We start from the raw sequence: 15,956 nt of genomic DNA, 5'->3' as shown, positions 1-15,956 counted from the left end.
TGAATCCAGCCCCAAGGCAGGAAGGTCATAAACCAAGCCAGCGTCCCGGCTACCAAGGGCAGGTGGGGCAGGGGGCGGGTGGTATGCAGCACACAGCTTGCGGGTCAGCCTCTTAAAATGGATCAAACAGAACTCAGCACGGTGGGCGAGGGGATCCGGGCTCATGGCTTGGAGAAGTTGGGGCGCTGGAGCAAAGCATGACAGCGGTCTAATGGCTGGGCTCATGTCGGTAGCAGACGCACACCCACACACACGTACACCCTAAGCACACGCACGCCTGCTGCCTCTCCATGTGATCTGCTCATCTGTTCATCTTGGGGCTCTTGCTTCGAGACCAGAGTGCCAGCTGTAGGCCCTGTGACGCCACTCACCCAGGCTGCTGGACTCAGCGAGGTTCAGGCTGTGCTGGGAGAGCCCCATGGACTGCCTTGGGGAGGTGGAGAGGGACGCCTGGGAGGGCGCCCGGCTGCAGCCACTGCCTTGAGACTCCGACTTCAGCCGGTCATTCTCAGCTTTCAGCTTCTCTATTTCACTCTGCGAAGGGTAAGGGAGAAGCTCACTTACTAGGCAGGTACAATGCGAACAAGCCTTTCCTGGAGGAGGGAACTGAAAGTTGCCTGCAGGGATCAAGTGCATATCCCAGCCATGGAGGCAGAATAAGTTAGACCATCAGAGAGATTCAACAGTGGTCACTGTCTTTGCTGCATACACAATACCTCTCTCTTTTGGGTTTTTTTGGGGGCTCTGAGGCATGTGGGATCTTAGCGCCCCGACCAGGGATCGAACCCGCACTGCCTGCATTGGAAGGTGAAGTCTTAACCACTGGACCACCAGGGAAGTCCCCCCACAAGATCTCTCTGGCACAGGAGGGTCCAAGAGCTGGCCTTTGACAAGACCTCAGAAATGTTTCCCAGAATCTGGGTAGTAAGTGGAAAAAGTCTTACCTAAGAAGTTTGAAAACTCTGGGTTTCTCAACCCAGACCTTTACTGCAGGACTTCTCAGAGCCTTTAATAAGTCGGTATGCATTGTGAATCTGAGAGGGGCACATAGTGTGCAACATTTCCCAAACATTTTTGATCAAAGAGCCTTCTTTTCACAGAGTTTCTTATGGAATGAGCGTTTCACGGAAACTCCTCTGGGAAACGCTGCTCTCCAGTGAAAGCCGATTTAGTAGAATCCAGAGTGGTCTTTCATTCCATGAATACTTATAAAGAACCTACTATGTGTTAATAAGCACTGGTCCTACATCCAGAGAAAAGGATGCAAAACAGAACAGCTCAGAAACTCAAATGCCTTCAATCCGTGTCAAAAGGTGAGAGGGGCCTTAGGAACAAATCTATAGGGATTCAGATGAGGGCACTACACTAATTCTTCCAGCTGCAGGACTTGGAAAGGCTTGGCAGAGGAAGAAGCATCAGGCTGAGCCTTGAGGGAAGCTTCCAATCTAGATGTGCAGAAAGCTGTCCCAGCAGAGGGAGCGTGGCAGGAGCAGCTCCTCCCCGGGCAGCCTGGGGCTCAGCCACACTCCTGGATCTCACCTGCATCCTGTTCATGGCCTCCCGCAGCTGGTCCAGCTGGTGTGCAGAGCTGAGGGCTTCCAGGCGGATGTCGGTCAGCTTCATCTCCTTGTCTCTCAGCTCATTTCGGAGCTGCATGACCGTCTCGGCTTCACTATCCATGCACTCCGAGATGCTAGGGAAAGACGAGTGTTACTGACCAAGGCGGCTCTGAGTTCAGCTCCTTTTAGCCCTCCACTGACCACCACTTCATCATCAGGTTTGCTAAAGAGTAACCCCGTATAACCAGCTGCCCGGTGCTTCCCGGAAGTGACAATATCAAAAGCACCTGAAATTCACAGACTTTATTACTTCTCTACACTGTTTCTTTGCAGAGCTCTGGCAATCTGGATGGCTCCGGTATGCCTTTCAGCCAAATTCCAGTGATCTAGGGATAAACAGGAGCCAGCAAAAGGGAATGGTAACCTTGGGGGTTTGAAACCCTCCGTGATGTGTACACAGCTGGGCCCCTATAAAGATACAACATGGCTCTTGATAGCTAAACCCACTCAGAGAAATGAGGTCAACTGTCTGTTGTAAAGGCAGACAGGGTCAGACAGCTGAGGGTGATTTTTATTTGCCAAAAAGGGGGAGAAACCAAAAGATACGGGTGGAAGATGCTAGTCTGTTTCTGGTCACATTCTAAAGCCCACTCCCCTAAAGGTGTCTAGAGAGAGAAACATTCTTTCATTCCCCCACCCCCCATACTGCTTAATAAGCACATGGCAAGGAAGAGAAACATCTCAGGTAGTTAGCAGAGAGTGATGCAACATGAAAGCCAAAATTTTATCTGAAAACATGCAATAGTGTGGTGAGCTGTCCTCCTTCCCCAGCTGGACACCAGATCAGGAGACTGTGGGACCCTGAGAGTCCCTCTGTTTTAAGAGGTGGACCTTCCAGGCTGGGTTCCTTATTCGATTACTTAGGTTTGCCCTTCAGATACTGGCAAGTCAGCACAAACTGGAAGATCATAAAAGTCATGATGAATTGCAATGTTAGGAAAGATAGCTTCTATTAAAAAAAAAAAAAAAGTTCGGTTGATTTCAAAGATTATAGGAGCTGAGGTGTGGGGTGATCCAGAAGAGAAAGCTTTGACATTTCTTGGAACTAAAACAGAAAAAAGAAAGGAAAAAAAGCCCAAGTTCATGAAGTTACAAAGCTGAAGCTGATTATCTCTGAACGACATGGTGAGCACGTGGTCTCTGCAGAAATAATCACTCGAGCCCTCTCTCCAGGACCCAAGTACTGGATTTGAGGCCAAACCAAACCTGACCTATGAAACTGGGAGAGGGAGTGGAAATGTTAATTGCCAAAGGAGAACCATGATAATTGTTAAAAGAGATGTATTTCAGGGGCAGAAAGGACTAGAAGAAAAATTTAACGCCTGAACAGCCAAAGCTTGTTGTGGCTATTTTCTTGACCTGCACCCTGAACTGTTTTGAGAGATACAAAATCATCTCCTATTTTAAAAAGTTGTCAGCATCCAAGAAAACTTCTCCACTTCAAAATCTGAAACCTCCAACAGACCCTTGAAAAATCTTGTAATTATTCCCATTTCATACCTATGGGAAACTAAGGCCAACAGATTTGGGACTAAAAGGGCTACAGGGACAGTCATGTCTTTAGAAATCAGATCATCCTCTGTCCCGGCCAACCCCCCAGCTCTCTGTGCTTTGGATAGCCTGTGGTCTGTAGGGTTTAACTATACAGTCATACTTTCTTTGGTTTGGGAGGTTTTCGAGGGCAGCTTGCAAAAACTGGTTCTTTCTTGGGAAAGGACTATGGTTTCTGGGTTTAAATGGAGTGTAAAGTCTGAACAAAATCCCATTGTGACATTCTGGTCTTAGCCAAACCATGTCCTGCATAGATCTCAAAAATTCCAGTTCACTGCAGAGAACAATCAGCTTTAGTCCACCCTGTCTGTCTGTCACACGGCAAGGCGCTTTGCTCCAGTCTCCTTCAGGTGGCCTGTGCTTTTTCCCCAGAAAGCTTTCTCAGCGAGAGAGACAACATCTCCTCCGCACCCACTTTGTGGAATTTATCACATGGGTTACTTTGTGAAGCTTGGCCAAACAATGACTTTACAAAGGGAAGCAAACTAAAAGGAAGAAAGTCTGCCGGGAGTCCAAGGCCCTCCCGTGTCCCCCACAGATCGGCCAGTTCTCAGAAGCACAGCCCAGCGAGGCTGCACAGGAGGGGTGTCCTACAACAGAGGTGATGTTGAAAACAAGCCCCAGTTAAGAGTTAGTCCCCCTGTGCCTACTGCCCAGGACAGAGCCTTCTCCCCTGGTCCTGCTGAGCCACTGATAATCACTCCCTGCATGGCCCCCGGCTCCCCTAGGACCAGGGTTCTACTCTGCCTGCTTTGTAGTATCTGATCACATTGATTGGCCCATAATGTTTACTGAATACATAGACCACTGTGTCAGGCATCTGCAGCGTATTATTCAATGCACTACGTACACTACTAACTTTCGGGAAGAGACACTACAATTATCTCCATTTTAAAAACGGGGAGGCTGAGACAGAAAGAAATGGACATGCCCACTAAAAATGTGAGAATCAGAAACAAGTCTGATGGGTCTGCTTAACTCCAGGGCGCAAGCTCCTGAACGGCATCCAGTAGGCATGGATGAACACACACTGGTCCCCTCTATGGACCCCTTACTGAAGCGACCTGATGTTAATTTTTCCTACTCAGCCCCTAACACTTAATTCCAGCATATTCGTGCCGTCATGCCCAGGAGGCAAGGCTGAGGGCATACCTAACTTCACACACTGTAGTGTGGGAAACACTGCCTTCCCAAACGGCCATTCCTTCCGCTCACGGGGTAGGAACGTTTCTGAGCCCCGACTCCTCTGCCTTTGGTTTCTTCTTTGAACGCCCTCTCGCGTCTAGATCTGCACATTCTTACAAACCCTTCAAGGCTGGAAAGAAGCATTTGCTCTCTGCCCATGCTTTGGACAACCAGACCCAAAGCAAACATCTCGAGCGTGCATGGATGCTGTGGAATGTAAGGAAAGGGCTGCCGAGCCAAAGGGTGGGCCCGCCTGCCCCCCCAGTCCCTATGGGGAAAGTGGTTTGGGGGAGTGCTCCTGCTACAGGCTCCGGGAGCCCCATAGGCTGAATGCATCGCGGCTTGGCCGCGCGGCAGCTTCTGGCCCAGTGACCACTCTCGCCTCCAAACAGTTTCTTCTCTCTGCTTCTGGGTTTCCACCCACCTCGCTGGCTGCTCTACCTCCTCGTCCTAAACCTCAGATACGAGAGAGCCCCAGAGCCCAGTCCTTGCCCCTTTGCCTCTTCGCCATCTCCATTCAACCCCCTGGAGGACCCCTCCAGCTTCCCAGCTTTCGAAACCACCACTGAGGCCACGTCTCCCAAACCTCCACCTCCAGGAACTCCAGGCTGGCTGGCATCTCCACAGGGATGTCTCCTGGGCATCTCAAACTTCGCACGGTCAAACCAGAGCCGCTGCTCCCCACCTGGCCCCGTGTGTGTCTCCCACTCATGCCAGAAACAACGCCGCCACACACCCAAGTCCTCAAGTGGCAAGTCTAGGAATATTCAAGGACTCTTCTCCTTCCCTCACAATCCACATCACCATGTGCCCTCAACTTTCCTTCCGGAATATATCCTAAGTCCATCCGGGACTCATCATTAGCATCAATCACTCATTCCACCTAACATCTGAATGCCCGAGAAACAGACCACCTACCTCCCTGGAGCTTCAGCTGTAGACTGGGGGGTGGGGGCAAAGAAAAAATAACCAAGGAAAAGCTCCACGGCAGGGGGCGATATTTGCAGTGGTGAAAAATAAAACGGGAAGGGGGCTGTTGGGAGTGCTGGCTGGTGGTGGGGTGTTTTAGGCAAGGTGCCTAGGCCAGGCCTTACTGATAGGGTAGTAACACTGAGCAGAGGGCCGGAGGAAGTGAATCTCTAGGGAGAAGCACACCAGGCAGAGGGCACAGAAAGGGCAAAAGGCCCGGGGAGGTGGGGGTGTGAGTGGCCAGTTCAAAGACCAGGAAACGGGCCAGAGCAGCTGGTGGGGAGAGTGGCCGTCAGCCTCTTCCATGGTCTCCCTCCTCCACTCCTGCCCCACTATGTCCCTGACCCCCTGAACGGAGACTCCCACCTTTGTGAAGCTAATTCAGATGATCTCACGCTCCTGCTGAAAACTCTCCAAGGCCTACTTATCACACAGGAAATCAGCTGCAAATTCACCTTGGCTTCAAAGCCTCACAGGTCCTGGGCCCCGTCTCTGCATGGCCAGCCTTCCTTCCCACCACTTTCTCACGTGCCCGCGACGCAGCAGCCAGGCTGGCTAGCCCCCCCTTTCTCAGACACACCAGGCCTGCTTCTGGGTTCTGTCGGGAGGGCTGCCCTGCTTGCTGGCTGGCAGAGTCGGCCACGGGTTTACGACGGCCCACCTCCTTCCCCTCCCGGGCACACTCATGTCACGTCTTCCCGCCAAGGTCGGAAGCCCTGCTCAGTGGACGGTGGGAAGAGGCCTGGTCCACGATACACGCCTGCAGGGCCCCCACACTCTCTCCCCTCCCCGCCTGCTGGCTGGACACTCAGCAGAGGACACGGGCCCGCAGGACGGAGGGAGCCTCGGTGCCGGCATCACCACACGGCAGGCCGCCTGCCGATGAGGGGTATCTGTGTTGGGTCTGGAAGGAAACAGAGATCAACAGTCGCAGGTAAAGGCGCTGACCTTTGCGACTCAGTTTGTCACAGCAGCTAGTGTTACCGACGAGAACTAACCAGGGGTTCTTCCTGGCACACAGATCTCGGCTGAAACATCATCTCCTCAGAGGGGCCTTTCTGGACTACCCCGTCTGCAGTTGCTGCCAAGGTACTCTGTATCCCAACACACTGTTTCAGTTCCCAGCATGAACCCTTGGCACTATCTGATTCTTCTAGTTTATCCAGGTTTATGTGCTTAAGGCCCATCTCTCCCCCGACATATAGGGTCCACACCGGAGTTGGGACTTGATTGTCTCGTACACTGTTGTCACCGGAGCCAAGAACAGCGCCTGGCACGGAGCAGAGGCCAGGAGTGCAATCCGCTCTACCGTGTCACGTCCCCGTAGTCCCTAATCCCCAGGGGTGGTTAATATTCTCTTTGGTCTCTCCAGAACCGTCTTGGGTAGTGTCCTGCTCACACAGGCTGGCATATGAGAAGTTTATACCAACACATAAAGAACAGATGAGGAGTTCCTTTTTCTCTTGGCCGGGAAACAAACAACTGGATTGAGATGCTCTGGGATGATGGCAGGTGAGTCAGGGGCAGCTTGTCCTGTATTTACCTCTTGGGCACTCTTCAGGTCTAACGGGACTCACACTCCTGAGCACTGGTCTAACCCTCACGCCAGCACACAGGGCCTCAGGCGGGCACTGCACTCCAGCGCTCAGCACTCCTCTCCTCGGGGTTTCACCCTCGCCCAGAATGGAAGTGCCCATCCGCACGGCCTCCCTCTTACCAAGGTGCTCCCCGAGAGAAGAGGAGTTGCTGACCTAAGTAAAGCAGGCACCCTGGCAAGGCCATGCTTCACTGGTAGGTGGGTTCATAAAAAAGTCAGGGCTCTACACTCTGTCTCCTTGCTTCCACTGCTGGCCTCGTGTGCAGTCCGGGCAGGCGACGTGCTACAAAGGCCTGGCCCACCCTCTTACCCGCGTTCCCTGCACCCATCTGGTGAGCTGGCTTTGGGGACGCTGGTGCAGGCCACTGTCTTCTGTGGGCGGGCGGGCTGGCTGAATGGACCTGGGGATGGCACCAGACCTGACCTCCGGAGATCGGAAGGAGGTCGCCCTGCATGCACGGGATCTGACCCGGCCCTCACGAGAACCCAGTGATGCAGATCCCATTTTCACCAGTGAAGAAACTGAGGTGTCTACCACTACCCCACCCACCCCCCGTCCAACCCTAGCTCGCTGGCTGTTCTGACCCCAGCCACAGCGGTCCTCTTCCCCCAGGCACTGTCTTATCTCGCGCAAACTGCCTTTGCAGACCTCTTGGGCTCTGGTTCCTCTTTCACTTCTCGCCTGGTTATGCCAAGGGTTCTGAAGGAACTCAGCCCTACCTCTGATTGCCCTATTGCAGGGGCAATCCTTTTCACCGCTGCAGGGAGTCGCTGTGCCACGTTCTGAGCAGACACCTGGGTCCCCGCCTGTCTGTCCCAAGCCATTCCTGACCTCTTCTTGCCTCTAGATTCTCGGCCTCATGTTTTGAGATGGGGCACAGGACAGTCTCCCCGCGCCCTGATGGAACAATGCTCAATGGGTGCTCGGTGGAAAGCACGGGAGGTTGGCTGGGCAAGAGGAGATGACTCTTCCCTTCTATGTACCTCTCTGCCAAGGGCAACAGCACCTAAGCCAAGGCCAAGGGAGCAATTGCCTGTCTCACTCAACCAGCTGTGCTCCCAAAGGGCTCTGTACAAACTGACTCATTTACAATCGACTGGGAGAGTTCATGGTGATGAATCACTCGACGAAATATAGAGCCCTCTGGTATAGAGAATCATCACTGAATCGCTCTGTTTTTTTAAACGTCGTATTTCTGAGTGCTGACCTCAGAGAAAGAGTCAACACTAAATGTTGATCAAAGAAGAAAAGTATAATCTCTCTAAGCCCCGTCACCCAAGTGAACCAGAATTTCAGCCCAAACTGCCAACACTTATACCATCATCTCCCTGTCAGAGCACAACTGGCTGTTGTGCTCTTCACATCCACTTATCTTGTTCAATCCTTAGGATAGGATAAGGAAGACAACCATTATCCCAATTTGACAAAGAAATGGAAACAAAGAGAGGTTAAGTCGTTTGCCCAGGATCAGCCAGCTAATTATGCACACCGATGCCAGCAGCACAGAAACTCGTTTCCTTTCTCTTTTAAACGCTCTGGTCCTAAAACACTGAAAGAATATATGCATGGTCTTATGAATGCAAGACACAAAGGACCCCAAGGAACATAGCAGGACTCCTAGCCATTCCTATTGGAGAGGGTTCCCAGGGGCCAAAGATGCCGTCTGACCCGAGTAACCCCGGCAGACAGACTTACAGAGAATTGGAGTGAGAGTTCCTCAGCAGGGGAGTGGAGCCCATGGAACCGTTGTGTGGTAACTTTGGTGAGGAAGGCAGAGAAGAATCCGTCATCTCCTCAATGTCTGAATGAGAGGATGCCGACTTGGGGGACTTCTTCTTCCCGAAGGCTTGCTTGAAGGAGCTGCGTAACTGAATACACAAGACCGTCAGCCTGACGGGAGCTGAGACCACCCCTCAGACCTCGGCAAAACGGAGACATGCAGAGTGAACAGCAAATTACTTCTCCCACGCTTTCCCCCCAGCAATGAAAAAGGTTCCCGACAGCTCTCTCAAATCAGTGCATTAAGGGAAGAAGAGTTATCTGGTGTTGACAGCTCAGGGGACTGGACCTGTGGATAACATTCCATGCCTACTCTTGGCTCAAGACTAGATGCCAACAGCAAGACAGAGCCTGGCTCAGCAGATGGATGTCGAGAGGAGGAGGTGACACAGCAACAAAGCGGGGTGCTCAGACACGGTGATGGATGCGGATGAGGTTAGTCATATCAATGGATGGGTTAGCTTGGTATCTGATATTCACGTTGGTCTTGCTTACCTCATTGACCTGCCAGAGAAAACGCAAGCAAAAATGGGGAAGGGGAAGGAAAAAAGACAATTTTTAACAGAGAAAGCCAGTGACAGGGAAAGCTTCGGACTTTTCAGACATGACATGGCTAATAATAAACACCATACAGAGAGGAGGTTTCCGGTAGGGTCAAGAATCTTTCAAAGCATTAAGGGCATCTTCCTCTATTATGGAAGGAGAGGAAGAGCGAGCCTGGAGGCCCCTACAATCCGAGCTCTGCAAGCTTCTCTGTCTGGTTGAAATGACTGTCCCACCTTCCTATACTCCTCACTCTTTTCTGGCCTTTTATCAGTCATCTCTAAGCCTTATTATTATTTTTTGGCATGTCTTCTGTTCTTAGCAAGGGTAGCTTCTTTGCTGCACTGGTCCCAACATGGCTGCATAGCTCTCTGATATATATACTTAGGAGCTGCTGCTGTCCTTCTATACATGTAATATAATAAAAGCAGAAAGTTAGCTGTCTCCTTCTTGCTCAAAAAAATGATATTTTAAAGAAATGTATTAACCATATTGGGAAAAAGGAACTGGTATATCACAGATGCCCCAAACCATGAGATGGATCTGAAAATTCTAGTGCGAACATGAAGAATTTAAAGTGCGAGGTCTGCTCTGAAAGCCATGATAAGCATGTATTTTTCTAGGCCAAAAAATAAAGTTTCATCTTGAAAAATGTCTTTTAAAAAGTAATTTCCTTTTTCTAAAGTCTTCTTTTTCCTACTGAAAACGTATTCTGGGCATTTTCTTAGCCATTGTGAAATTCATAAAATGGGCCATCCTGAAATAATGGGAATTGTCTCTCATCAAAGTTTCACCCATAACAAACTTCATGTCCAGCTTGTGGGCGAGTCTGGATCCCATTTCTCTCCCATTTCCTACTTATGGCCATATTTCCAGAGAGTAGTCATAGAATGAGAAGGATTTGGTATTATACATCAACCTAAATCCTGGCCTCAGCCTCTGGTAAAATGCCAGGCAGTAGAGCAGATGATAAAGATTAGACAAAATTAAGCTTTGGGATTCTCTGAGGATGCCAATTATCCATCCTCCCCAATTGCACTGGTAACCAAGAGTTGTCTTAAAATAAACAAGTTTTATTTCCTGAATTAAAGAAAATGGATAATCACGATTTTTCATAGAAAATAATTCTCATCACTTTGATAATTAAATCAGACCGTATTTATCAACAGCACATTAGAAACAGAAACATGAGTTAATTCTGTTTGTTTAAGTCATAGCCAATGAGTTGACTAAAAGCCATTAGTAACATAAGGAAAATTTTAATCGGAACAACGAGAGGACCACACTGAACTGGCCTTTCGGCTTGCCTCCGATGCGAGTCATCAATAAGCAAAATGACGAAATCCTTGACTCCTCCATCACGAGACCTCGCCACCCATCCAAGATAACACAGAATGAGGGGGAAGTGTATGGAATGAATGAGGACAATGAAGCTACTGTGAAAACACGATGCCGTCGGCATTGACAAACGGGGCCCTGTGCGTCCTGGCCAACTTCAGATAACCTGGGGTGTCCCTGCACTGAAGTCGGGGAGCAGCCAACGTCTGTCAGAACTGACTGTCACAGCCCTGACAGCACAACTAAAAATTGGGTGGGGAGAGGTGAGTGGCATTTCCCAAGAAGAATGGGAAAAACTGTTCAAGAGGTCACTGTACAGAAGGCCAAGTAGCTCGATGGGATTATGGAAACATGGAGAAACACTGCACTGGACACTGGTTCTATTATATTTGCTATTTTGAGGTATGATCCCCGCCCCCCACCCCAATTTAGAACCACTCACTAACTGCTAACAGCTATATTATGAAGCTTTTAGTTACAGCAAATGGTCAAAAAAACGTTCAAAGACAAGGGTGGGTGATTTAATGCTATCACAGGCAATTATGTAAATAAATAGATAAGGACCACGGTTAACGATGGGATAACTAGTGATACATATTCCCAAAAATACTTTGGAACTAAGGAGAAAACCACTTAAGAGTAACTTTGCTCTAATATCTGGAACTCTGTGGCCAGCATATGATGAGGAAGAAATGACACATGAAATGAAAGATGAGTGCTTCACGTAGTCTCATGAAACAGAAAAACTACAAAGAGGTAGTTATTTCATAAATCCTGGGGTTTGACTGAGCACCACACTGATTTTAGTAGAAACCTGTCCACAAGCCGCTTCTCTGGATTGACTCCCAAAGGTCTATGTTGTGAAGTTAAGAGCTAGCCTGGGCTTTCTCTGGGGCACGCCGTTTCCGAGCCTGACTCTGCTAGTGGCCCACGACAGTCTCTGGATGCACACTCACCCAATTCTTTCTCTTCTTCTTCTTTGAATCACTCTCTATGTTGCTGCCCACGCTGGAGTGACTGGTGGCACTGTTGATGCTGGAGACGCTGTCGGAGGAGTGCTGTCTGCGGATACGGAGGTCTGCGGACTGGGAGGTACCATTTCCTGGAGACCCAAGGCAGGACATCAGGAGCTGCTGATTTGAGCCCCTTCCTTTGCCCCAGGATTTACACCTAAATCCACACATCCAAGGACTAGGAGCTATTTCCCATTAGACATCACCTTCTGTTCCGCGATGCTGTTTTTTTTTTTTTTTTCGGTACGCGGGCCTCTCACTGTTGTGGCCTCTCCCATTGCAGAGCACAGGCTCCGGACGCACAGGCTCAGTGGCCATGGCTCACGGGCCCAGCCGCTCTGCGGCATGTGGGATCCTCCTGGACCGGGGTACGAACCCGTATCCCCTGCATCGGCAGGCAGACTCTCAACCACTGCACCACCAGGGAAGCCCCCCGCAATGCTGGTTGTAAGGTCCCTGGGTAGCTGAGTGCTACGCCCCCTTTGGTCAATTAAAGGAGGGCTCTCTCCACTTTACAAAACAGAAGTCAGGGGAGGCTTAGAGATCCCCCCACACTCACTCTTTTGAGCTAAAATGCGTCTGTGAGTTGTGGCAATAGTCACCTGTGTCGTGAGTGCCCCTCCTTTGCTCTCCCTGCTCCTCCCGCACCGGCCTCCTTTCACGCCCTCGGACGTGCCAAGCCCATGTCCTCTCACCACCTTACAGGTGCCATTCTCTCTTCCTGGGATGCTCTTCTCCCTCTGCTCTGCCTGGCCAGCTCTTGCCAATCCTTCCCACGTCACCTCTAGCCTCGCTTTCCCAGGAGGTCTGATGTTTGAGGTAACAGTGGTACCAGAAATAACACTGCCCAGAACGGTACTGAGACCAAAATAAAGTTTGCAGACAGTGTTCCTCACAATCACAGAACGACCCTGACAGCCCAGTCTTTAAGAGCACTGGTTTCAGGGGCAGACTTGGGCTCTCGTCCTATTTCTGTTTCTCACACTCTGTGGCCTCAGGATGGGACTCGCGCCTCTAAAATTCAGCATTCCCCTCAGTACAATGCGGAGGACCAGCACTGCACTCGTAAGCGTGTTGTGGAGAGAAAATGGAATAATGAAATAATGTAAACACTGAGCGTAGTGCTTAGAACACAGTGAATGTTCCATAAATGTTAACTCTCACTATTACTTTTCTATCGGTTCTCTTAATATCATTTTCTGGACGTAACTCCTTTTCATGCCCATATCTCCCCCCACCACCCAAGTAAGATACACAAGGACAAAGCAATCCTTCCAGAATATTTTCTGGGACAAATGAGAGATGAACCCATTTCAGGCTGTCCCAGGTCAATATGTAAATATCAAAGCATTAGTGAAGTTAAGGCTATGAAATACTTTGACATTTTGCCAACAGAGATATATTTTCTTCCATTTTGAGATACATCAGAGAAGACGATGAGCTGGAATAGCTGTTTTCCTAGAGGCTGGAAGTAACTGGATTAAGTGCCTTCTAGGACCTGTCCAACTGACGTGGACACCCACCCTCTGGCAGAGAGGCTGTATCATATACTGTCAAGGGAGAGTTCCTAAGGGCAGGCAGGTCACTGGTCTGAGGCTGTTTCTCTCCCTTTACCTTTGCAGTTGAGCTCTGGGGTGTTAATTACCCCATTAATGGCCGCCTGGGCAGCTGCGTTCTGTTTCTTCAGCAGCTCAATGGTTTTTCTTAACTCATTCAGTTCTGAATCCTGAGGAATAGAAAAAAACAGTGGTCATCCCCAAATCATTTTGTACCGAGTTCAGCTGAAGTACAACTTAGCATCAGCTTAGAGGAGGGTAGAGAATGAAGGAGTTACAGGAAACCTTTATCTCAAACATTAGGTCGAATCAGTTTTTAATAGGCATCTGAGACGCAGACGGAATAGGACTAAGATCTGTTGCTGATGTAGTTAACTGCCACTCCATCTAGGTCGTATTTTCACTCAGCAGACCTATGCTTTCAGATTCAATTCCAACAGTCCTAACAAGCACACTAAAATCTATAGAACTCTCTGGAATAAAAGAGAATAATGTTTTTAGGTTTGTTGTTAATTCCAAGCAAGGAGGGAAGAAGCATTCTTTCTGCTTTACCTTCTGCTCAGCCGTCATGGTTAAGCTCTGGAGCCTGATTGTCATGTTTCCAAGACTCTGTTCAAAGGCCGCCACAAGGTGAGCCTGGAGGGGAAAGACACATTTCCCTTCAGTTACATTATCTTGCAAGGTAGGAGTGCCTAAAGGGTGCCAGGTCTCAAAGACGGAAATCCAAATGGAGCCACGTGGGTTAGCCCGTCGACTTCTTCAGCCTCTTGAGCTCCACCCCTCACCACTCTCTGGGATCCAGTTACTCTAGACTTTCACGTCCTTCACGCCCCATGCTTCTTCTCCCCTTAGGGCCTTTTTGCACGCTTTCCCCGCTGCCTGGAATGCTCTTCTCCCAACTGCTTCCCTAACTGATTCTTACCCATCCTTCTCAACAGACCTCAGCACATGCCTTCAAGACACCCCCAGATTGGGTTGGTTCCCTCTTATTCACTCTCACAAGCACACTGGACTGCTGATGTATGCAGTGTGGTATCACAGTCAAAAACACACACACTCTTGTGATTGCTGATTTACGCCAGTCTCCACTACACTGCAGGATGACCTTTTGTTCCCCAAGCACCAAGCTCATAGTAGAGCCTCACGTTGAGCGTGTTTGTAGGATAAATGAACAAAGTGGTTGGCAGATGTTGCCTGTTATAATCCTGGTTAATAAAAAGCCACCGAAAGGCCCATCTGCTACCTCCTTAGAGAACCTGCCCACTGTTTTCCCTGGAGTTATGACTTTCCCTGGGGCTCCCCTGCACTTTTGTGTCCCTGTTAGAAGACAGCAGCAGACACACCATTATTTTACATTTTACAAAGACAGTTTTAAAAATGACGCCAATTATAGTTGAAATATGCATCCAATTTTCAGGGATGTGAAAAACATGAAAAAAATATATATCATAGAATTGAGAAATGTGATGCTTCCCTATCTGCCCCTTTCTCTGAAACCCTCTTCAAGGGCAAGATGCAACTCTGTGTCCCAACACTAAGCCTTTTTCCTTCTTCCACAGAGCAGTAGGTGAAATATTAGTTAGCTGACCTAGGATCCTGATAATATTGTTAAAACCAAGAATAAAGAATGGACAACTCATCTAATCCTACTGGCCTCAGTTTCTTCATCTATAAAATGGAAGCAATATCTATGTTCCTCCCAGGGTGATTGTGAGCACTGAATGAAACAATATAGTTGAAAATGACCTATAAACTGTCAAGGAATTGCAAAACACAGGAATGACTAGAGACTGCAGGGAAAGGAAGGGGTTTGGGACTGAGAAAGTGACAAAAGATACTATGGGAACACAGGTGTGGAGACATCAAGAAAGGGTTCTAGGAGCGGGGTGGGTAGATACACAAAAGGTCACAGGAGGAATCAGAAGGACCAGCAAGATACTTCAGTCTTGGAAGAAGTGAGATCTGATGGTTCTGGAAACTTCTAGAGGAAAAGGTGACTGACGCACAGAGTGAAGAAGACAAGGGTGGGAGAGGAGCCGTCACTCTGTGCTGTGAGGAGGGTCAGGGTCAGTGGACATTTCAGTTTGAGGAGGAGAGACTTGACGGGTGAGTGAGAGGCCTCGGTTACTGGACTTCATCAAACAGGGAGATGGAGGATAAGACATCTCTAGGATCAACTGCTGAGTCTCTTTTCCACTGGCCGTAGGAACTGGCAGGGAGCAAGGGCACTTGAGATAGAAATGTTAAGTGGACTGGCCAGCTTCTTTCTGACTGCACGCTCTCTCTTTATTAAAAATTGAGAAAATGCCTTTGCATTTTAAAATAAAGAGATATGCTTTAGTTTGCCAGGGACAATGTGGCAGAACAAAAGCCAACCAATTCAAGACATTCACAAAGTGAATGAAGCCAGGACGTGGATGTGAAACAGAATGACTGCTACCCTTGCATTTCAAAGGAATGACAAGGTCAAATTTAAATGACAGAAATTCCATTTATTTCAATTCTCGTTTGATTGCCCCAAGATTCTATTTGTGGGCATTCAAAATTTCTCTTCAGTTAAAAACAAAAGCAAAAACCTGACCCCATGAAGACTGCTATCAAGAGAGTGTTTTTGCAACTCAAGAAGGAACCGCGTTTGCTCTGAAGAACCAGAGGATCGCATTTTGCTGGTGAGCAGAAGGACTGACTTTGTGTCATGATCTCGATTATGAAAATATGGGCCAGGAGGCTGGTTTAGAGCTGCACAACAGCCTTCTCAGCAAGCAGCAATCTCGTATCCCCAGGAAAACAAATGCAAGTGGTATA

General features: G+C 49.1%; 1 protein-coding gene across 7 annotated transcripts in view; it reads right to left on the bottom strand.

Annotated features, from left to right (window-relative positions):
- NAV2 (neuron navigator 2) overlaps positions 1–15,956 on the bottom strand; it is a 769,310-nt gene that overhangs the window by 25,758 nt on the left and 727,596 nt on the right. For all 7 annotated transcript variants that reach the window (XM_060105510.1, XM_060105512.1, XM_060105505.1 and 4 more), the window contains 6 exons: positions 13,704–13,787; positions 13,210–13,321; positions 11,539–11,684; positions 8,618–8,790; positions 1,540–1,693; positions 372–534 (listed from right to left, as the gene is read on the bottom strand). In XM_060105510.1, coding sequence (XP_059961493.1) covers positions 372–534; positions 1,540–1,693; positions 8,618–8,790; positions 11,539–11,684; positions 13,210–13,321; positions 13,704–13,787 — 832 coding nt within the window. The remainder of the gene's footprint in view (positions 1–371; positions 535–1,539; positions 1,694–8,617; positions 8,791–11,538; positions 11,685–13,209; positions 13,322–13,703; positions 13,788–15,956) is intronic.

This window comes from Mesoplodon densirostris, chromosome 7, assembly GCF_025265405.1.
Source record: "Mesoplodon densirostris isolate mMesDen1 chromosome 7, mMesDen1 primary haplotype, whole genome shotgun sequence".
In the NCBI taxonomy this organism is placed as follows: domain Eukaryota; kingdom Metazoa; phylum Chordata; class Mammalia; order Artiodactyla; family Ziphiidae; genus Mesoplodon; species Mesoplodon densirostris.
This window is presented reverse-complemented; position numbering and strand designations above follow the sequence as displayed.